Source organism: Schistocerca serialis, chromosome 2 (genome assembly GCF_023864345.2).
Source record: "Schistocerca serialis cubense isolate TAMUIC-IGC-003099 chromosome 2, iqSchSeri2.2, whole genome shotgun sequence".
Lineage (NCBI taxonomy): Eukaryota > Metazoa > Arthropoda > Insecta > Orthoptera > Acrididae > Schistocerca > Schistocerca serialis.
Window position 1 is genome coordinate 775,817,866 of NC_064639.1, and position 18,451 is coordinate 775,836,316.

Genomic DNA, 18,451 nt, shown 5'->3' on the forward strand with positions numbered 1-18,451 from the left:
AGGGAGGGATGGGAAGGATAGTGGGTAGGATATTCCTCATTTCAGGACACGATGAGTCATTTTAAAACCTTGCAGACAATGTGGTTCACTTCCTCCAGTCCTGGGTGGTACTGAGTCATAATCGGAGTGCTCCTCTGTGGCCAGAGTGGGTATGTGGGACGTGGTAGGTAGGTGACCAGGAAGACAAGGCATAGGAAATTTCTTCCTGATTGAGATTGGAGGCTAATTTCGATCTGTGAAGGCCTCAGTGAGGCCCTTGGTATATTTGGAGAGGGACTACTCATCACTAGAGATCCAGTGACCCCAGGTGGCTTGACTGTGTTGAAATGGCTTGGCTTCTTGTCATGGAATGGGTGGCAGGTGGCACAGTGGAAATATTGTTAGTGATTGGTAGATGTTACGTGGATAAAACCATGTAGTGATGTCACTATCCTTCAGTTGGATATTGAGGAGCCCTGGGTGAAACGAATGGGGGAGAAGGTGTTGAGGTTCTGAAGGATTGTGGATAGGGTGTCTTCATCCTTGTTACAGACCATGAAGATGTGATCATTGAGTTTGAACCAGGTGAGGGGTTTGGGATTCTGGTTTGTTAAGAAGGATCCTCTGTGTGGCACATGAATAGGTTGGCATAATATGGTGTCATGTGGGTGCCCACTGCTGCACCACAGATTTGTTTGTAGGTGATGCCTCCAGAGAAGTGGTTAGTTACAAGTCCATGAGTAAGTGTGGGTGGGGATTTAGTTGGTCACAGTGACCAGGAAGATGGTTGTATGTTTAAAGTCAGTCAGGCATTGGGGAAGGTAGTGTTCAGTAGTGCCGAGGCATGGGCGGTGTGGATGTCAGTGCTGAATGAGGTGGCATCAACAGTGATGAGCAGGGCATGGGGTAGTAAAGGAATAGAAACTGTGGAAAGTTAGTGGAGGAAAAAGGTTGATTGCTTTCTTATTGGAAGGTAGGGCATTGGTACTAGGGAGAAGGTACTGGTTCATGAGAGTAGATATTCTCTCAGTGGAGACACAGTAATTGGCCACACTGAGGCATAGTGCATGTTGAGTAGTATGGACTTCACTAAGCATTTAGAAGTAGTAGTGCAGGGAGTGGTGGGGATGAGTTCAGACATGGGACTAAGGGTTTGATGAGGAAATAGAGATTTTTGGTGTAGTGTCACTGTGGTGGGGTTTGTATGTGGATGTATTGGGAGCCTTTGTTGGTAAGTGGGATTATAAGATTGGGACCAATTTTTAGGTCATGGATTGCAGTTCTCTTTGTGGATCTAAGGTTGTTTTACATGTTGAGGTATTTGTGGAATGATGTTGAGGAAAGGTTTGGGATTAGGACATTCTGGAAAGTCAACGGGGTGATTTGAGGGTGGGGGGTTGAGTACACTATTGGTTTAATCTTGAGTCTGATTGGTAGGGCTGGTGGCAAGAAAGTTTTTCCACTGTAAGGACTGGGAGAAAGCGCAAAAGTTTTTAATAAGTTCAACATGATGTTAACATCGAGTATAGATTTAAGTGTCAGGAAGTCATTTCTGAAAGTATTTGTATGAAGTGTAGCCATGTATGGAAGTGAAACATGGACGATAAACAGTTTGGACAAGAAGAAAATAGAAGCTTTTGAAATGTGGTGCTACAGAAGAATGCTGAAGATTAGATGGGTAGATCACATAACTAATGAGGAAGTATTGAATAGGATTGGGGAGAAGAGAAGTTTGTGGCACAACTTGACTAGAAGAAGGGATCGGTTGGTAGGACATGTTCTGAGGCATCAAGGGATCACCAATTTAGTATTGGAGGGCAGCGTGGAGGGTAAAAATCGTAGAGGGAGACCAAGAGATGAATACACTAAGCAGATTCAGAAGGATGTAGGTTGCAGTAGGTACTGGGAGACGAAGAAGCTTGCACAGGATAGAGTAGCATGGAGAGCTGCATCAAACCAGTCTCAGGACTGAAGACCACAACAACAACAACAACAGGATGTAATTTGGGTCTGGGCAAAAAGGTAGGGCCTTTAGAAAGGACTGATATTTCTGTGGACTGAGGTTCTTAGAAGCAGACTCTTGACTGTGTCTCAGGTCTGTTTAGGTTCTGCATTCTGTTTGATGGTGGAAGTGAGTGTCTTAGGGTGCGGTAAATGTATTAGGTCTGTGAGGCAAGGAGTTTTGGCTGTGAGTGACCTTAGGGGAGGTTTGATGGAGGCTCTTGCAGAAGTTGTGGGTAGTTATAGTCCAAGGCAGGAGTAGGTGGTGAACAGGTTGGAGTTTTTTGATGTGGCTCTTTGCACACTGTTTGAGTTCCTGGAGAACAATAGTTTGTCTGGGAAATGAGATGCAAAAATTGCAGAGCAGGAGAATTTTATGGATGGTGAGGAGGCATTACAAGCAGATGAAGACGTAATTTATGTGGTTTTGTAGGACTAATTTGGTGACAGCTGTGGGCTGACAGAATATGAACAGACAGACAGACGGACAGACTGGAAGAAGGGGTTGCAGCTGGAAATAGGTAATTTTCATGGCCTTGGCATTTCGAAGGAGGGAGGCAACAACACAAGAACAGTATTTGAGACTGGGTTATTGCTAGGAATAGGGAAAATTATCTGTTACATTTTACAATATTATTGTTGTTCCATCCTGGACTTTCCATTGTTTCATATGAAAGACAATGAGTAACAGAAATGTGAATGTATGTTCTTTCCTTGAAGGTCACAAAGTTTACACTGAAACAATATAAATAATGTTCTGTTGAAATGAGATTCCTTTTTGTGAAGCATATGTGTTAAGAAGTAGAAGTTCCTGTCCTCAGGAACTGATCCACATAGACTTTCCAGTAATGTGAATACGCATGTTATCTGAAGCATCTGGGTTTGCAAGTTGGGGAAGAGAATGTGTGTTTCACAATCGGTTGTGTGCTTTCACAGATTGTGGAAAACACATCATTTCCACAACAAAATAATTGCATCTTCAAATTTTTACTTCATGCACAATGAAAAACAACAGATTAGTTCATAGGAGGGTATACAGTTAATGCTTCGAATTTTTTTTGGGTGAGTTGTGGTTATTACGTATTAAAAACAATATCTGCATAATTACTGATACATCTAAACAGATTTAACATATACTTCCCCTAAAACAACTAAGAGCTCTGCGTTTTTCAGAATATTTCTGACATACATAGTTGTATAGACTCAAAAATTGTTGTTAGTATTCTGAAATTTTGGAAGATATAGATCTGACAGCCATGTTTAGTCTTTCCAGAGCTATTTAGTGAACCATAGGACCTTGTAATTCAAGCATTAAGCTTTATCTAATGAAGTGGAAAGCATTCACATTTTTTGGAAAAAATGACATTCCAGTGAAGTAAATCGGTTACTTACGTATTATAAACCTGCGATTATTTTGTCCAAAATAAACATAAGTTCATAAGTGTTAACATGTATGTGTTTTTCCTGCTTCTTCTTCATGAGTTGTTTTCTTTGTGGTTCACTATTTTAGTACTCAGTTTAAAATTTATCATTTATTTAAAGATAATCACTAGGCTTCTCCAATGCCATAAACATAATGTAGATAGATATATTATTCTACTTCACTTATATCTCAGCTCTCTTCAGTACCTGGAATACTGATTTTTCATTTTCCCTGTATGATTATTTTGAACTCTTCTCAGCTATTCAGCCAAGTGGTACTGTCAAGACCATCTGGTGGATGATGCCATCCAGCTGAATACCTCAGAACAGTTCAAAAAATTCGTCTTTTCATTGATCGGGCAAGTTAACACTAAATATTTTCATAATGAAATAATTATGTACAAGACATACTTACGTGAAGTGGAAAAACTGGAGGGTAAGTGATGCAATAGACATTATTTATCATCATTTTTGGAAACAACATACATTTTCAGTTGTCACTTTCTCAGATTGTGATAAGTATGTGCAGTGAAAGTAGACATTTTATATTGCAGGTTTTTGTTATGACATCATATTATAACATCCTGAGACAGACAATGACAGTTTTCTTTCCACAAGGAATCTCCCAAGTGGCTGAAGGCATGGTGTCAATAAAAAGATTACAGGTATGGTATTTCTTCAGCACAGAATATCTTTTCTTACATTTGGTTTCTAAAGTAAGGTTGCTTTCTGCCCTGCAATGATCCTTACCCTCCCTTCTCTTTCTGAATTAAATTTCTATGTGAAATTCTTTCCTCTATTCACAGAAATTTCTTCTGTATGAGGAAACAATAATTCATCAGCCAAACATGAGGATGTCTGTCAAAACTGATGAAAATAATAAAGATACTCTGCCAGTTAAAACAAAACAGGTAGCAGATGGTGTTGAAGGCAATGGTGTGGCTTTAGACTGTATTAAGTCTCAGAATGAGATGAATGACAAATCTTGTGAAAAAGTAAATTCTGCACCATCTGGTGGAATAATTCTGGAAAAAGCTACAGCTAAGTGGACCTCAGCTGCTAATGAGAATACATTGACAGACATATCTTTGTCACTGCATCCAGGCCAGTTGATTGCGATAATAGGTCCTGTAGGGGCTGGAAAGGTAAGTTATCTCCTCTATATGCTTCCACTTTCTATTAAGTTAAAACTGTTTAACATTTCTCGTGAACCAATTCCTGCCATCTTTTTGATGGCGACTGCTAGTGGGTAGCTTTCTTTCCCTCCTTCTTTGTTCTAAATTACTGGAACCTAATACCATTTTATAGAAGATCGGGGTTCTCCTTGCAACAGATCACGGAAAAATGGCAACAGAGCTGAGGAAAGTGTTGATATGAGTGGCGTTGTAATGTTTGGAAAAAATGTAGTTGGTTGGGGAGTGGGGGGGGGGGGGGGGGGAGGAGGGAGTCAAGGAAGAATTATTACAGGACAAGTTAATAAAACTTTATGGAACCCATAAATATTAGTGACCTGAATTTATATCCATTTAGTGGATTCAAAAGAGGTATATTCTTAGAGAGAATTTGATTTCAAGCTCTGCTCTCCTTAACTAATATGTTCCAGAAGTGCCAAATGTTGGCTTCATGAGGTTCTGTAGCACTCCAAATTTTATGGATGGGTGTTTTTATCGTCTGAACTACAGTTGTATAGCATAACCAAATTGTAGTTCCAGCTTAAGTGAGCTGATAAGTGTATTTACACTCAGGTAAATTAAGGAAATTAAATTATGATCTGATATATACTTTGGTGGCAATCGTATTTTACTATTCTACTCTATGCTGTTTAAAGTAAAAAAAACCTGAGAGTCAGGTTTTTACCTTCCGTGTCCACATGGCTTAGCAGATTTGCAATAGTTCATCTTTTCAAATGTAAAAGATATGAATGAAAAGATAGTACTCATTTTTATAACATAGCTTTATTTAATCACCACCAAATATTTTTGGTTATTTCCTGTTTCCTTTACTGTGGAATTCTTTAACTTAGTTGTTCTGAAGACTCCTTCTCTAGTCAGTTGGGACTGGTTGTATGACAAAATGTTTTCAGTGTTGCCCTGCTGTCACTTTTGCCAGTTACTGTTTTTGTTCAGAATACTACACTGATAGTATTCATTATAGCATCATACATACAGCACATTTAGCGCTACGGGCATATCAAGCAAATAAATATACATGTGTGCATATCTACTAAGTAGTAAATAGATCCTGGAAATGTGTGACAAATACTGAGTCTTGCACAGTTCCATAGTTTATTTGACACACAATGTAAAAATCAGCATCGCTAGTAACAGCAGAATTTATCAAAGAGAGCGGCTTCACTTTCTATTTACTGTCATGATTTATACGATTTGTCACAGAGTTAATATGGCTTCTCTTTATCTTACATCTGGTATGTGGTGATATCATGTCAACCCAAGCTGTGTAAAAATCATCCTACAAGACATTTCATCCTCTGTCTCCTGGTACAGTACTTCACAAATTTGGATCTTGTTGAGAAGTCTGCACCCTGCACTGAAACATAAGAGTTTCATTCTTTGTAATTGTGCTGAATGTCATTAACTGCAAGCCAAGACACTTTATTCAGTTAACATTATAGTTGGTTACTATGCTAGTGGAAAACCTACGTTCTCTCTTGTAGTATCAGAGCTCCTGAATTTATAGTATGTTGTATTGCTGTCGAGATTCTCTGAAGAGGTGATACATAATCAAATAAAATACAAAACTTAACTTAGTCTTTAGGATTGCTTTTAGCCATCGTCTCAGTATAGTTCATGTAAATTGTCTGTCTCAAATACTTAAATTACTCAGTTACCTCACTTTTTAAAAACATATTTAAATTGTTGTCAATTTGCATCTCTTGCAGACTTCACTATTACACGTAATTCTTAGAGAGCTGGAACTGTCAAGTGGTACACTTAAAATCAATGGGAGTGTTTCCTATGCATCACAGGAACCCTGGATGTTTGCAGGTTCTGTGAGACAAAATATTCTTTTTGGCCAGCCATATGTTCGTGAAAGATACAACCATGTTGTGAATGTTTGTGCACTGAAGCGTGATTTCCAGCTCCTTCCTTATGGGGACAAAACTATAGTTGGTGAAAGAGGAGTTTCCCTCAGTGGTGGACAGAGAGCACGTGTCAATCTTGCAAGGTAAGTTTAGTTATTAAACTAATATTCTTGATGAATGAATTGTGGCCTGCAGTTAGTATCATTATGCAGTATAAATTGTGTTCTGAATGAAGGTAGAATAATTTGAGTTTTGACGTATTTTTATTTGTACGCTTTCATATTGTGTACCCATTACAACATGAAAATTAACATTAAAGTTAATCAAAATTTGATTTAGGTTGACAGTGTTCTTCCTACTGCTCTGAAATGCCCTTTAGTTGTCCGTGGGAAAGATAATGCTATAGTCTTAGTTTTGTAGTTGATAATGTAAAATGGCCATGATAATAATGCAATTTGTAACTTTGCATCTCTTTATTTTCCAGAGCCATTTACAAAAATGCAGACATTTATCTTCTAGATGATCCCTTATCAGCTGTTGACACACACGTTGGGAAACATTTGTTTGAAGATTGCATAACAGAACATCTCAAAGACAAAGCCAGGATTCTTGTAACACATCAGCTACAGTACCTGAAACATGTTGATAAAATTGTCATCCTGAATAATGTAATTATCAGTAGTTGCTGCTCAAAATATGATTTTTAGATATTTTTATTTTAATGGTTTATTTGTGCAGTGAAAAATAATCAGTGTTCCTTAAGAAACTATTTATGCTGGCATTCTGTTGAATTTCTTTGCAGATGCTATGACCCTCTTATAGCCATCTTAAAAGTGCAAAATGACTGCCAAAAACTAGGTGTCATATGTAAGAAAGGATAACACACTGACAGGAAACAAATTGCAACACCAAAAAATACTTACCGTAGAATAATGAAATTTCCAGAATACATTTGTCTAGGTAACACATTTAAGTGATCAACACTGCAAGATCACAGAATAATGTGTGAGATAAGCCATTGCAAATGTGACATGCTGGTACATTAACAACTGGTGTAACCACCAGAATGTTGAATACATGCATGCAAACATGGAAGCTTTGTGTAGTACAGGTGCTGGATGTCAGATTGTGAGAAGGAGTTCCATGCTTGTTGCACTCGGTCAGTCAATACGGGGATGGTTAATACTGTTTGTAGATGACACTGGAGTTGTTGTCCAATGGTGTCCCATCTGTGCTCAATTGGAGACAGATGCGGTGATCTAGCTGGCCAAGGCAACATGTCAATACTCTATAGTGTGTGTTGGGTTATGACAGCAGTATGTGGGCAAGTGTTATCCTGTTGGAAAACACTCCCTGGGATTGTTCATGAATGGCAGCACAGCAGGTCAAATCAACAGATTGAGACACACATTTGCAGTCAGGGTGCATGGGATGACCACGAGAACTCCTGCTGTCATACGAAATCGCACGCTAGACTCCAGGTGTAGGTCCAGTGTGTCTAGCATGCATGCAGACAGGTTGGTTGCAGGTCCTCAGCTGGCCACCTCATGATGAACACCCAACCGTCACTGGCACTGAGGCTGAACCAGCTTTCTTCAGTTAACACAACAGGCTCTACCCTGCCCTCCAGTGAGCTCTCACTTGGACATCACTGAAGTCACAGATGAAGGTGGTTTCGGGTTGGTAGAATGCGTGCTATAGGGGCCTGGTCAGATCTGTCCTTGGAGTAACCAATTTGTAACAGTTAATTGTGTCGCGTGCTGCACAATGTGACAGTCACACGCTACCCTGTCGGTAGTGCCATGTGGTCGTCCAGAGCCAAGTTGTACTGCACCATACATTCTCACGACCACTGCTTCCAGCAATCATATGCAGTGGCTAAGTTCCTGCCAAATCTTTCTGCAGTATCACAGAAGGAACATGTAGCTTATCGTAGCCCTATTCACAACCCCATCCAAACTGAGTGAGGTACTGATAATGGCATCTTCGTCTCCTTAAAGGCATTCTTCACCAACATCAACTCACATCTAATCTCAAAGGTAACTAACGCCCATGACCATTTCAGCATGTATTAAAGCAAACCTGATTTGCATTCTTAAGGTGCTACTAGCACCACTGTTATGTGATTGGCATGAAACTTGAATATACATTTTCAAGATGTAGAAACATGCCTACAAACTTTCATCTGTCACAAAACTCCTCCTTGGTGTTGCAATTTCGTTTGACTGTATTTTTTCACACTGACCACCATTAACTGGAATTTAAAAAGGTAACTTTTTTTGCTTTTTAACATTTAAATTTTTGTGAAGACGTGACTGAAAGCAACAGTTCAACCTCAAGGAAAATTTTTTCCAAAATTTTTGATGATGATTTAAAGAACTGCAAGCTAAACGTTCTGTTAACTCATCAGTGTGTGTTACTTTTACATTAGTAATTAGCAAAATATTATTTGCAACATATTTAAAAGTTTAAACCATTTGTTTCCCTTCAGAAAATTGTACATGATCTTTTTTGTGTAAATTTCTAACACACACAGAAATCAGTTTGTTGAGATTTGAGTTTTGACCAAGCCCTTAGTTACTTTCTAGCATTCCAATAAGCATTTCAGTGAACCTTAAAGGACTGCATTTCTTCCCTAGGAATTCCATCTCTTTCTACCATTTGACTCTCAATGACTATTTTTTTGTCAGTGAGAACCCTTTAGCACTCTGAACATGAAACTTAGGCTACTTACCACTAAAAATTGTTTACCACTAAAACCTCAATCTCTCTCTCTCTCTCTCTCTCTCTCTCTCTCTCTCTCTCTCTCTCTCTCTCCCTCCCTCTCCCTCTCCCTCTCTCTCTCCCTCTCCCTCTCTCTCTCCCTCTCCCCCCTTCCTCCCTCCATCACACACACACACACACACACACACACACACACACACACACACACACACACACAAAAGCTCTTAGATTGTAGGCTCATTTTGTTGAACTTTTGATTCTCTCCTTATTCTTATCCATCCTCTCTTTTAGAACATTTCCTTTTTTATCTCTGTTCTCATTATTAGTAATGTGTCTCTTCTCTCCTTTTTGGTTCTTCCCTTTCTAGGATGTTTTCAGTCTCCATCCTTGGTTTATGACTTGTCGCCTGACATCTGTGCCATGTTTATTCGTTAATATTATCTATTCCTGGCAGTATACTGTTAATATCCATCTATCATATCCAGCTGGGCATTACATAATTCACCTGGATGCGTTTCATCTATAAGACTTACAAAGTCACTAAAATCATGTGAACTTGCCGTGAGCATTTAACTTTATTTGTGCCTAATGAAGTCGCCTCTCATGTTCTACAAAGTAGTAAAACTTCTTACTTGTATGTTTTAGTGTACTACTCCTCTTAAAATTTGATTGTAAATTAGTTTCAACTAAATTTTCTGACTAGACCTTCCTGGTGCATGCTGTTAGGAATGACATGGTGTAATGTGCTGTCAGCAGAGATAAATTTAATCATTATACTTGCTATATGATGACAGTTTCTAGTAAACTTCTAACCAAACAGTAGAGTTACAAAAATAGTTATGCCAGATGTTATGTTTACTACTTACAATTTCATTGTGTATACTTCATGACGTAAATGAGTGTGCACCTGTTTCCTCTTTTACCCCTCCCCCCCCCCCCCCTCCCTTTTCCCGAATCCTACACTGTACATAATGACTTCATTTGAATTACAGGGTCAAATAGAGGCAATGGGTACATACAGTGAACTTCAAGCCAGTGGCCTGGATTTTGCTTCTCTGCTGAAAGAAACAGAGAATGAACCTGAAGAAGACCAGTTATCTGATGACATTTCATCTCTCAAGAGTATTGCTCGTCTATCTCTTGGGGTTTGTATGGGTTTTTGTTGAATCTAGATTTTAAAATTAATATCAATTGTCTAAAAACTTGTCCGAAGGTACTCTGAACTTTACAAAAGCTCAAGACAGATGTCTCAGTCAAACCAGATAAGTTACTGAAAATATCTTTTATCAGAGAGTACGTGATTTTTGAAGTTTTAAGTAAAAAGGTTCACTGTTTCATTCAAATTTATTTTTACATCTTGAAAGTCATTCATATATATTCACAGGTACAGATTGTCACATTTAACCTAATTTTCTGAAACAAAGATTCTTTTCTCCTTCAGAGTGTGAACTCAGTTGATGAAACTAAGCAACAGGAGCCAGTAGAAGTGGCAGAAATGAGAACTTCAGGTCGTGTTGGAGGCCATGTTTACAAAGGATATTTCAGTGCTGGTGGCAACTGCTGTGTCATCTTCACAATGTTTTTCATGTTCTTCTTGGCACAATTTGCAGCCAGTGGTGCAGATTATTGGCTTACATACTGGTAAATATTTCACTTGCTATTTTCCATTTACTGTGCTACTTTATGTATGTTGGAGGATGTAACTGAGAAGTATCTGTTGTTTTCTGGTTTCATTTGAAATATGTAATGTAATAGAAATGACCCATGAACACAACAAAGGGCTTTTGTTGTAGTAGCTATGTAAGTGCCTTTACGTGGGAACAACATTGTACAAGCAATGAAAGTCAACTGAAATTTTAATACAAAAATATTATTAAAATTATTTGCAAAATAATGGAAAGAAAAATGACAAGATTATGAAAAACGACAGATTGCTACTCGCCATAAAAGAGTATATGTTGAGTTGCAGACAGGCTCACTGAAAAGACTGCTAAAGATGTGAGCGTTTGGCCAAAAATGCCTTCTTCTAAAGTAGGCAAAAACATCACGCATGCAAGGGACCACTGTCTTTGGCTACAGCAGCCACGCTGTGAGTAGCTCTGCATGATGGGAGAAGCAATCTGGGTAGTGAGGGGTAAGGAAGGAGGTGGGGGTGGGAAGCCGCCTCCTTACCCACATCAACTGCAGATGCTCACAGTTTGACCCCCATCACCAGTTTAGAACAAGGCATTTTGTTTGAAAGCCACATGTTTGGCAGTCTTTTTAGTGTGCCTGCCCATGATTCAACATATCCTCTACAAGGTGAGTAGCAATATATCCTTTTCATAATATTGTCATTATTTAATTTTGTGTTATGTAAAAGGAAGGAAAAATCATTTATGAAATTACAGAAACCGTATTATTGAATTATTTTGGCTAAATGTTGCCATATGCACAAATTCATTGTGTGTGTAATCTGTAGGGAGAGACTGTTTCTTTGTTATCTTCTCTGAAGTCTTTGGTGAATGTGTAGCTTTCACAATTTAATTGACACTGTACACTAAGCTTTATGTATTGTGTTTCCCCCTCAGCACAATAGTACAAGTGAGCAGTTGGTTTTCTCATTTGTGGATTCACAAGAAGAAAATTGATCATATGTAAATTTACTTGATGCACCCACCATGAGCTTGGGCGAAGCAGAAAGATAAGAAGGAATTCGATACAGGAGTGAATATGAAACTGAGCAAAGATGTCTACTGTGATAAATTGTTTTAGTGCTGTAGTGTTTGGAGTAATTGTGGGGGAAACATATTACAACAAATTATAGATTTTAAGAGAAAAACAAGAAATTTGCTTCTTAACCTGTCACTTCTTTCCTACATCATAATTTTCTTTTATTAAGAGGCAGTTACGTGTTTTATTCCTGATGGAACTTCCACAGAATTGAGATAACTGATTATAGCAGACGTTTTGTTGCAGTTATTGTGTTATAGAGCCTTCTGCTCAAGTTTGCACTGTGGATGTATAGTACTTGGTTCTTCAGGACAATTTATTTAAATTGCCTAGGACGCCAGATTGGTGAAAAGTCTTTTGGACAAGCCTCATATGCAACTTCTGTATTAAGTCTTAAGTTGTCTTTAATTTCCTGATGATACAATTTGCAGAGAAATTGATAAGAAGCATCACTACCATTTGGTATGTGAACAATGGAGCAACTTCCTGATATAGGTCTAGCAGACTTATTTTAACACAGGGCTGAGTGAATATTATTGGAGACTTGTTGTGAGAAAAAGGCTGCCCGTAAATTTGCTGAAACAGAATAATGATTGTATAACATATTTTGTTTTTAATGAGCCTTTTTATAATTTTTAGAAAAGTACCAGAATTTTCCAGATGGTACAGATATTATGATAAACAAAATGTCAAAAGTGATTTAAAAAGGGCTACTAATGAAATTTTCATGGGGATCATTAAATGGGTTTGTTGCAAATTAATTGCACTGTGCTTTCAAAGGATTCACTATATGCAGTTCAAAACTTGCAGGTGGTTTCCTGTCATAATTTGCATAAAAGGAGTACTTACACAATCTAGAGTCTGTCAAAATTGACTTCATTCAATAACGTTTGGTAATAAATTTGGAGTAGTATACTGCAAAACTTTTGAAGCTCCTAAATAAATTTACAGTTTAGCAGGCTTATGTGGCCAGAGTCTGTTGACATAAGCGTTTTGGGTATTTTACCATGTCATAACGTAAAAAAACTGTGCTGGGGAAACAAGCATTTTGGCCACAGTTACAGTGGCCTCCTGCTGGTTCTACTGACAAACAGAAGTGTTGTTTGTAGTGATAAATTATGTCAAAAATAATTTTCATAAAATTACTGGCATAATAGAATAATTTTTAATGTCATCATATGGTCGCAACTTACCGACCTGCGCTCTCTCTCTCTCTCTCTCTCTCTCTCTCTCTCTCTCTCTCTCTCTCTCTCTCTCTCTCTCTCTCTCTCTCTCTCTCTGATTTTTTTGCTCTCCCTTCTTGATTATGAGGAGGAACTTTGTAAAGCAATTGCGCACAACCCATATGATAGTAACTTTCACTTCCTTCATAATAATGGTTCATAAACACTTCAGAGGATCATCTTGTTTGTCATGAACTACTTCAATAGATAAGATAGATAGGCTTTTATTAGCCTAGTGAACATTAACACATGCCTTCATAATTAAACACGCTGTATTGAATAGAACTAAACATATTTACTCCTAGTTATTTACGTGTTGACAACTTTGTGTGAACTGACTGAGGGTTTTGTGTGTGGCGCCTATCCATTGGAAATTACAAAATGCTGAAATATGACACTTTTACATTTTAGATATTGACATAAAAGGTACAAAGGTGCAAAATACAGTGACATAAATATTGTTAAACCAAAAATTGTACGCTTAAAAAATGGCAAAAAATAATTTCACTAGAGGGAAGTTTCAATATGCTTGGCGGTTTCCCATAGTTCACTAAGAATAATCCAGAAAATTACATTTCATAATTTGAGTACTTAACAAACTAACCCATAGGCTAAGTAAAAGTGTAAATGTTTCAAACAGAAAAAAAAAGAGAAACGGGGCTACAAAATAACAGCTCCAGATTTTGGAAAGAATTAAATCATAAGATAGTAATATTTTACAATACAAAAGTATAAATATGAAAAACTTTTGAAATAAGTTTTTGGTCAAAGTAAAACATTTGTTTGGCAAAGCAAACAGAGACTTTGTCACTCTCAAAACAATTTTTAGAGAGGTTGAATTTAGACATGCTCACGAGTTACAGGTATTATAAATTTTTAATATTTATTTAAATAAAATGTTTCCATATAAACAAAATATACTGTTACATCAACAGTTAGTTAACTGTACTACAAATAATGATCAGAAGGTACAGCTCATATAATAAATTAGTTATTTTGTGTAACTATTGTATATGCACCATGAATCCAAAGAGATCAGTAAATGAGAGTGAAAATAATATTGGCATTGAGAGTTCTACAGAATAAGAATAAGTAGGATATGCTGCTTTGCTCTATTATGTTAGATCATTTTTTTTTTTGGGGGGGGGGGGGGTTAGTCCTCAAACCAGGCCAAATGTTTTAGAGTTGAAGAGGCTGTAATATGAAGTTCAGAGTATATTGTAGAAACCTGTTAAAATTGGGTGTGCTGACTACTGATGCAGGGTATATTTATTTGCTGATAACATTTTTTTGCTAACAATACGTACTTTACCTCCATGTAATAATTCATTCCTTAGAATTAGTACAGTAAATGTAAACAATGTACATGAGGAAGGAAACATACTTCATCATAATCATCATCAACAGCAGCAACTATCTGAAATTCACTACTTGGTAAACAACTCCAGATACTTCTTTTTTCAGGCATCGCAGGCTTCAGTAACTGTACTCACAACTAACACAGGTTGAATACGTAGTGTCTACTATGCACATTGCAGTCATCAATCAAGATTTGTGTCAACAAGTGATGTTTGTGTTTCTGGCATGGTAGTGTCACACGTGAATAGTATCAAATGATTGCAGATGTCAAGCTTTCACATCAGCTACCAGATGCACTGTGTTTTCTATATGTGCTGCTGATTTCTACATGTTGTTTATTCCTTGGTATGTTCCATGCCGTTAATCTTAGTTCTGTACTGTCTGTGGCCTTACAGTAACAAGTACAAAAAAAAAAAAAAAGCACTTAACTGCATCAGGGGAGGAGGCGCCATGACTTCCAGGATTCCAAGCTGTGGTTTTATTGCCTCCAATCTGTACAGGCAGTCTTAGAGGTGCTGTAAAATATAAGCTTGCAGAGTAGGCTGGGAACTTGCTGACCAGATTGCATGTGACGTCCTGCAACTTGTTACTGTGAATCCTGAAGTGAGCTGACGAGGCTTGCCTCTGACTGATTTAATCACTTGTGGCTTCTTGAGATCTAAAGACAAGTTAAGAAAAACAGATCTTTATCTTTTATGGTTGACCAATAATGATGATACCTGTCTTTTGAAGTTGCCTGTTTCAGCACCTAAAAAGCAGAAAAAGGGCGAAGACTAAAATGTGTTGTTAGTTTCAGTATTATGATTTTATTTCCACATTACTGGCAATGAAGCATTAACCACCTTCCAGAACAATGAAGTTTTTTTTGTTGGTTCGCTAAAGAAATTTGGCCTTTAATTTTTCTGCAGAGGCTACCAATTTATTTGGAATGAAGTGTTTCATTCTGCACTATTGGCTAGTTTCAACTATTCATTGAATTTAAATTGCACGTTTTCATCTTCTGGCCTGTATGACATAATGACACAATAAAGAACCAAACATGAGATAATACAGTATTGGTGCTTTAAGAAAATTGACGTCTCGAAAAGCTTACTGAAAAGCTTAACACAAGATAGGAGCCCAGTTCAATGTGAATCTGGACATACGAATGTGCACTTAAAGCCAAATTATGCATGTTAGGATAGTTTACGAAATTCTGATTCTCTTGGAGTATTCTGATGTCCAGTTTCTTTTATGGCATAAGAAAAGAGCTGTTAATACATACGAATATATGTACCGTATTTACTCGAATCTAAGCCGCACTTGAATCTAAGCCGCACCTGAAAAATGAGACTTGAAATCAAGGAAAAAAAGTTTTCCCGAATCTAAGCCGCACCTGAAATTTGAGACTCGAAATTCAAGGGGAGAGAGAACTTTTAGGCCGCACCTCCAAATCGAAACAAAGTTGGTACATTGTAATATGAGACACAAATTAGGTCGAATGAATGACGATACAGTTATAGTAGTTTGGTTCGAGTCGTAAGCTTAGCAGTTAAGCTTTACCAGGTATCCATTGCTTTGCATCAGGCGCTCCGTCCGTATTTATACGGGTACCCTTCCTTTTTCACGTGCTTCGTCTGGTTTGAATTGATTGCTTATTTTTCTTTGATCTGATAAGTGCCGTTCTCTTTGTTATAGGTGTTTACGTCACTTCAAGCTGAAAATGCATTACTGTACTGTGTCATGCATTGTTTGTCGCATTCTGATAATGAGTGTTTACGGCCTGTCGCCGCTCGCGGCATGGCTTGCTTTTGCGCACGCTACAGCTGCTTGCAACAAAAACGAGACTGCCTTCTGTGATAATGATCAACAAGAACCAAATAATAGATTGCATATGATAGAAGATGTTTTGAACGAGAGCTTAGCGAAAATTTTTGTCCGTTTGAAAATCTTTGCAAATGCCTCTTTAGTACATTACATTCTGCACAGAAATTAGTCATCTTAGATTTAAAGTCTAGTCAATTGCCGTGCTTCATTTCTGACTGTATCACTATTAGGCATAAGAATAATATGAGTTTCATGACATGATACGTATATTCTTTCGCGTTTGCTGTTGTCTCACTCTAGTTTCGTAGTTTATTAGGCAGACAGGATTTAAATGAGATAGCAGCAAACACGAAAGAATATGTGGCAAAATGTTTATATTCGTATTATTCTTATGGTGAAGAGAATACTGCATGTGATTCACAATTCACGGAAGTTCCTATTAGCAACCATCTCTTCTCACAGGTAGGAAAAAATTCAGAACGTAGAGTTGGCCATATTGACAAACATCCCAAACAGTCTTGCCAATTGGATTTTCGTAGTACATTGAAATGCTGCTACATTCGGAGATGAACAATGTGGAATTTGTATTTGTTTCGTTTGATAATGTATGAAAATGCAGTGGTCGAAACTCGGGGCGGAGAAAAAAAGCTCGTCTTCCACCGTTTTTTTATTTTTTAAAAATTTATTTACTGATGCAGAGATTTATGCCTACAAAGCGTGCCTGTGTAGCACTACATATATTTGACGCAGAAGTTAGTTGTGGCGGCACCTACCAATATTTTTCAGAATTTCCGCTTACTTTGCACTCGATTCTAAGCCGCAGCCAGTTTTTTGGATTACAAAATCCGGGAAAAAAGTGCGGCTTAGATTCGAGTAAATATGGTAAATGTTCACTTGAAGACGATTAAACTGGCATATGTGGCCAATAGTATTGAATAAAATGTTTTGTTTCAAATGTATTGACAGCTTTAGCAGAATTTTACAAATCTGCCTTCCATTAAACCCAGTGTATTTCAATCACAAGTCATATTTCAGCACTTGCCTGGTACCTCCTCTAGGCTTGATGATGTTTCTTAATTTGTGTTGTTTACATCTCAAATTTACAGAATACTGCTCTTTGATAAATCATAGATTGGAAGCAATTTTACCATTGTAGTTCCCCACAAGGCTTTGTGTTTGCTCCTGGGGTAGAATAATCTGCTAGTTATACAGTTTCTTGGCTTCACATACAACCTCGTTAATTTTTTTGTACCATTTGAAAAGTCATGAGAAACTTATTGTCCTTCGTTCTGGTGTATACAGGCAACTGCTCCTTCCCCCCGCCCCCAAGAAATTTGTATGCCTTCTTAGCAGGTTTTTGCAGTGATGTGTGGATGAAATCCTGATTGGAAATGCTAGGTAACAGTATTTGAGAGCATGAAGCAGAATACAAGGGTTCTGTGTATTGTGGTGTCTAGTTTTGAAATGACTGTTATGCCAAGGACTGCTTTGTTATTTTGCATTCCTTATCTGCTTAGCATATGATAAAACAATTCACCTAAGTACAGTGACTCCGTATGTCCTCTCTGAACAACATGCCGCGGTGCTGCACATGGTCACGTGATGCACCTTTGTGCATGAAGTTACAAACAGAAATGAGAGGAAAGACATATGAGCGAAGCAAGGGCTCCCTTTGTCATCGAAGCTCCACATATGCAGTAAAGCGTGTTTTGTATGCTTTTTGCAAACTGCACAAATGAACCTGTTTCTAACAGATCGCGGGAAAATACTGCAAATGGTGGTTTGAGAAGGGTTACTTGGAAAAATTTCCTTTTAGGCAAGAGGAATTATGTTACATTTGTGAATGTATGATGATGAATTTCTAAAATCACAGAGCATCTGATTCTCATTCACAACTTAACACTTTGAGAACCAACCACCTCGACAAATTTCGGGCCCAGAAGAGAAGCCATGTTTGACATTATTAAAAATTTTACTGGCACATTTGAGTTTGATATATGTTGAAGGGTAACGTATCCCAAAAACGACCAATGTTACATGTGAAAACTTGTCTTTGCTTGTCGCCATACTATATGTATATTAATTTAAACCATTAACTTTTCCTGTTTGTGTATTGAACTACTTAACAGTGATGTTGCCATTGGCTGAATACATCACGTGTCCTGTGCTCTGAATATCTGCT

General features: G+C 37.8%; 1 protein-coding gene across 2 annotated transcripts in view; it reads left to right on the plus strand.

Moving 5' to 3' along the window:
* Positions 1 to 18,451, plus strand: part of LOC126457998 (probable multidrug resistance-associated protein lethal(2)03659) — a 266,562-nt gene that overhangs the window by 211,245 nt on the left and 36,866 nt on the right. For both annotated transcript variants that reach the window (XM_050094769.1, XM_050094770.1), the window contains 6 exons: positions 3,957 to 4,067; positions 4,209 to 4,547; positions 6,302 to 6,588; positions 6,930 to 7,113; positions 10,162 to 10,314; positions 10,611 to 10,810. In XM_050094769.1, coding sequence (XP_049950726.1) covers positions 3,957 to 4,067; positions 4,209 to 4,547; positions 6,302 to 6,588; positions 6,930 to 7,113; positions 10,162 to 10,314; positions 10,611 to 10,810 — 1,274 coding nt within the window. The remainder of the gene's footprint in view (positions 1 to 3,956; positions 4,068 to 4,208; positions 4,548 to 6,301; positions 6,589 to 6,929; positions 7,114 to 10,161; positions 10,315 to 10,610; positions 10,811 to 18,451) is intronic.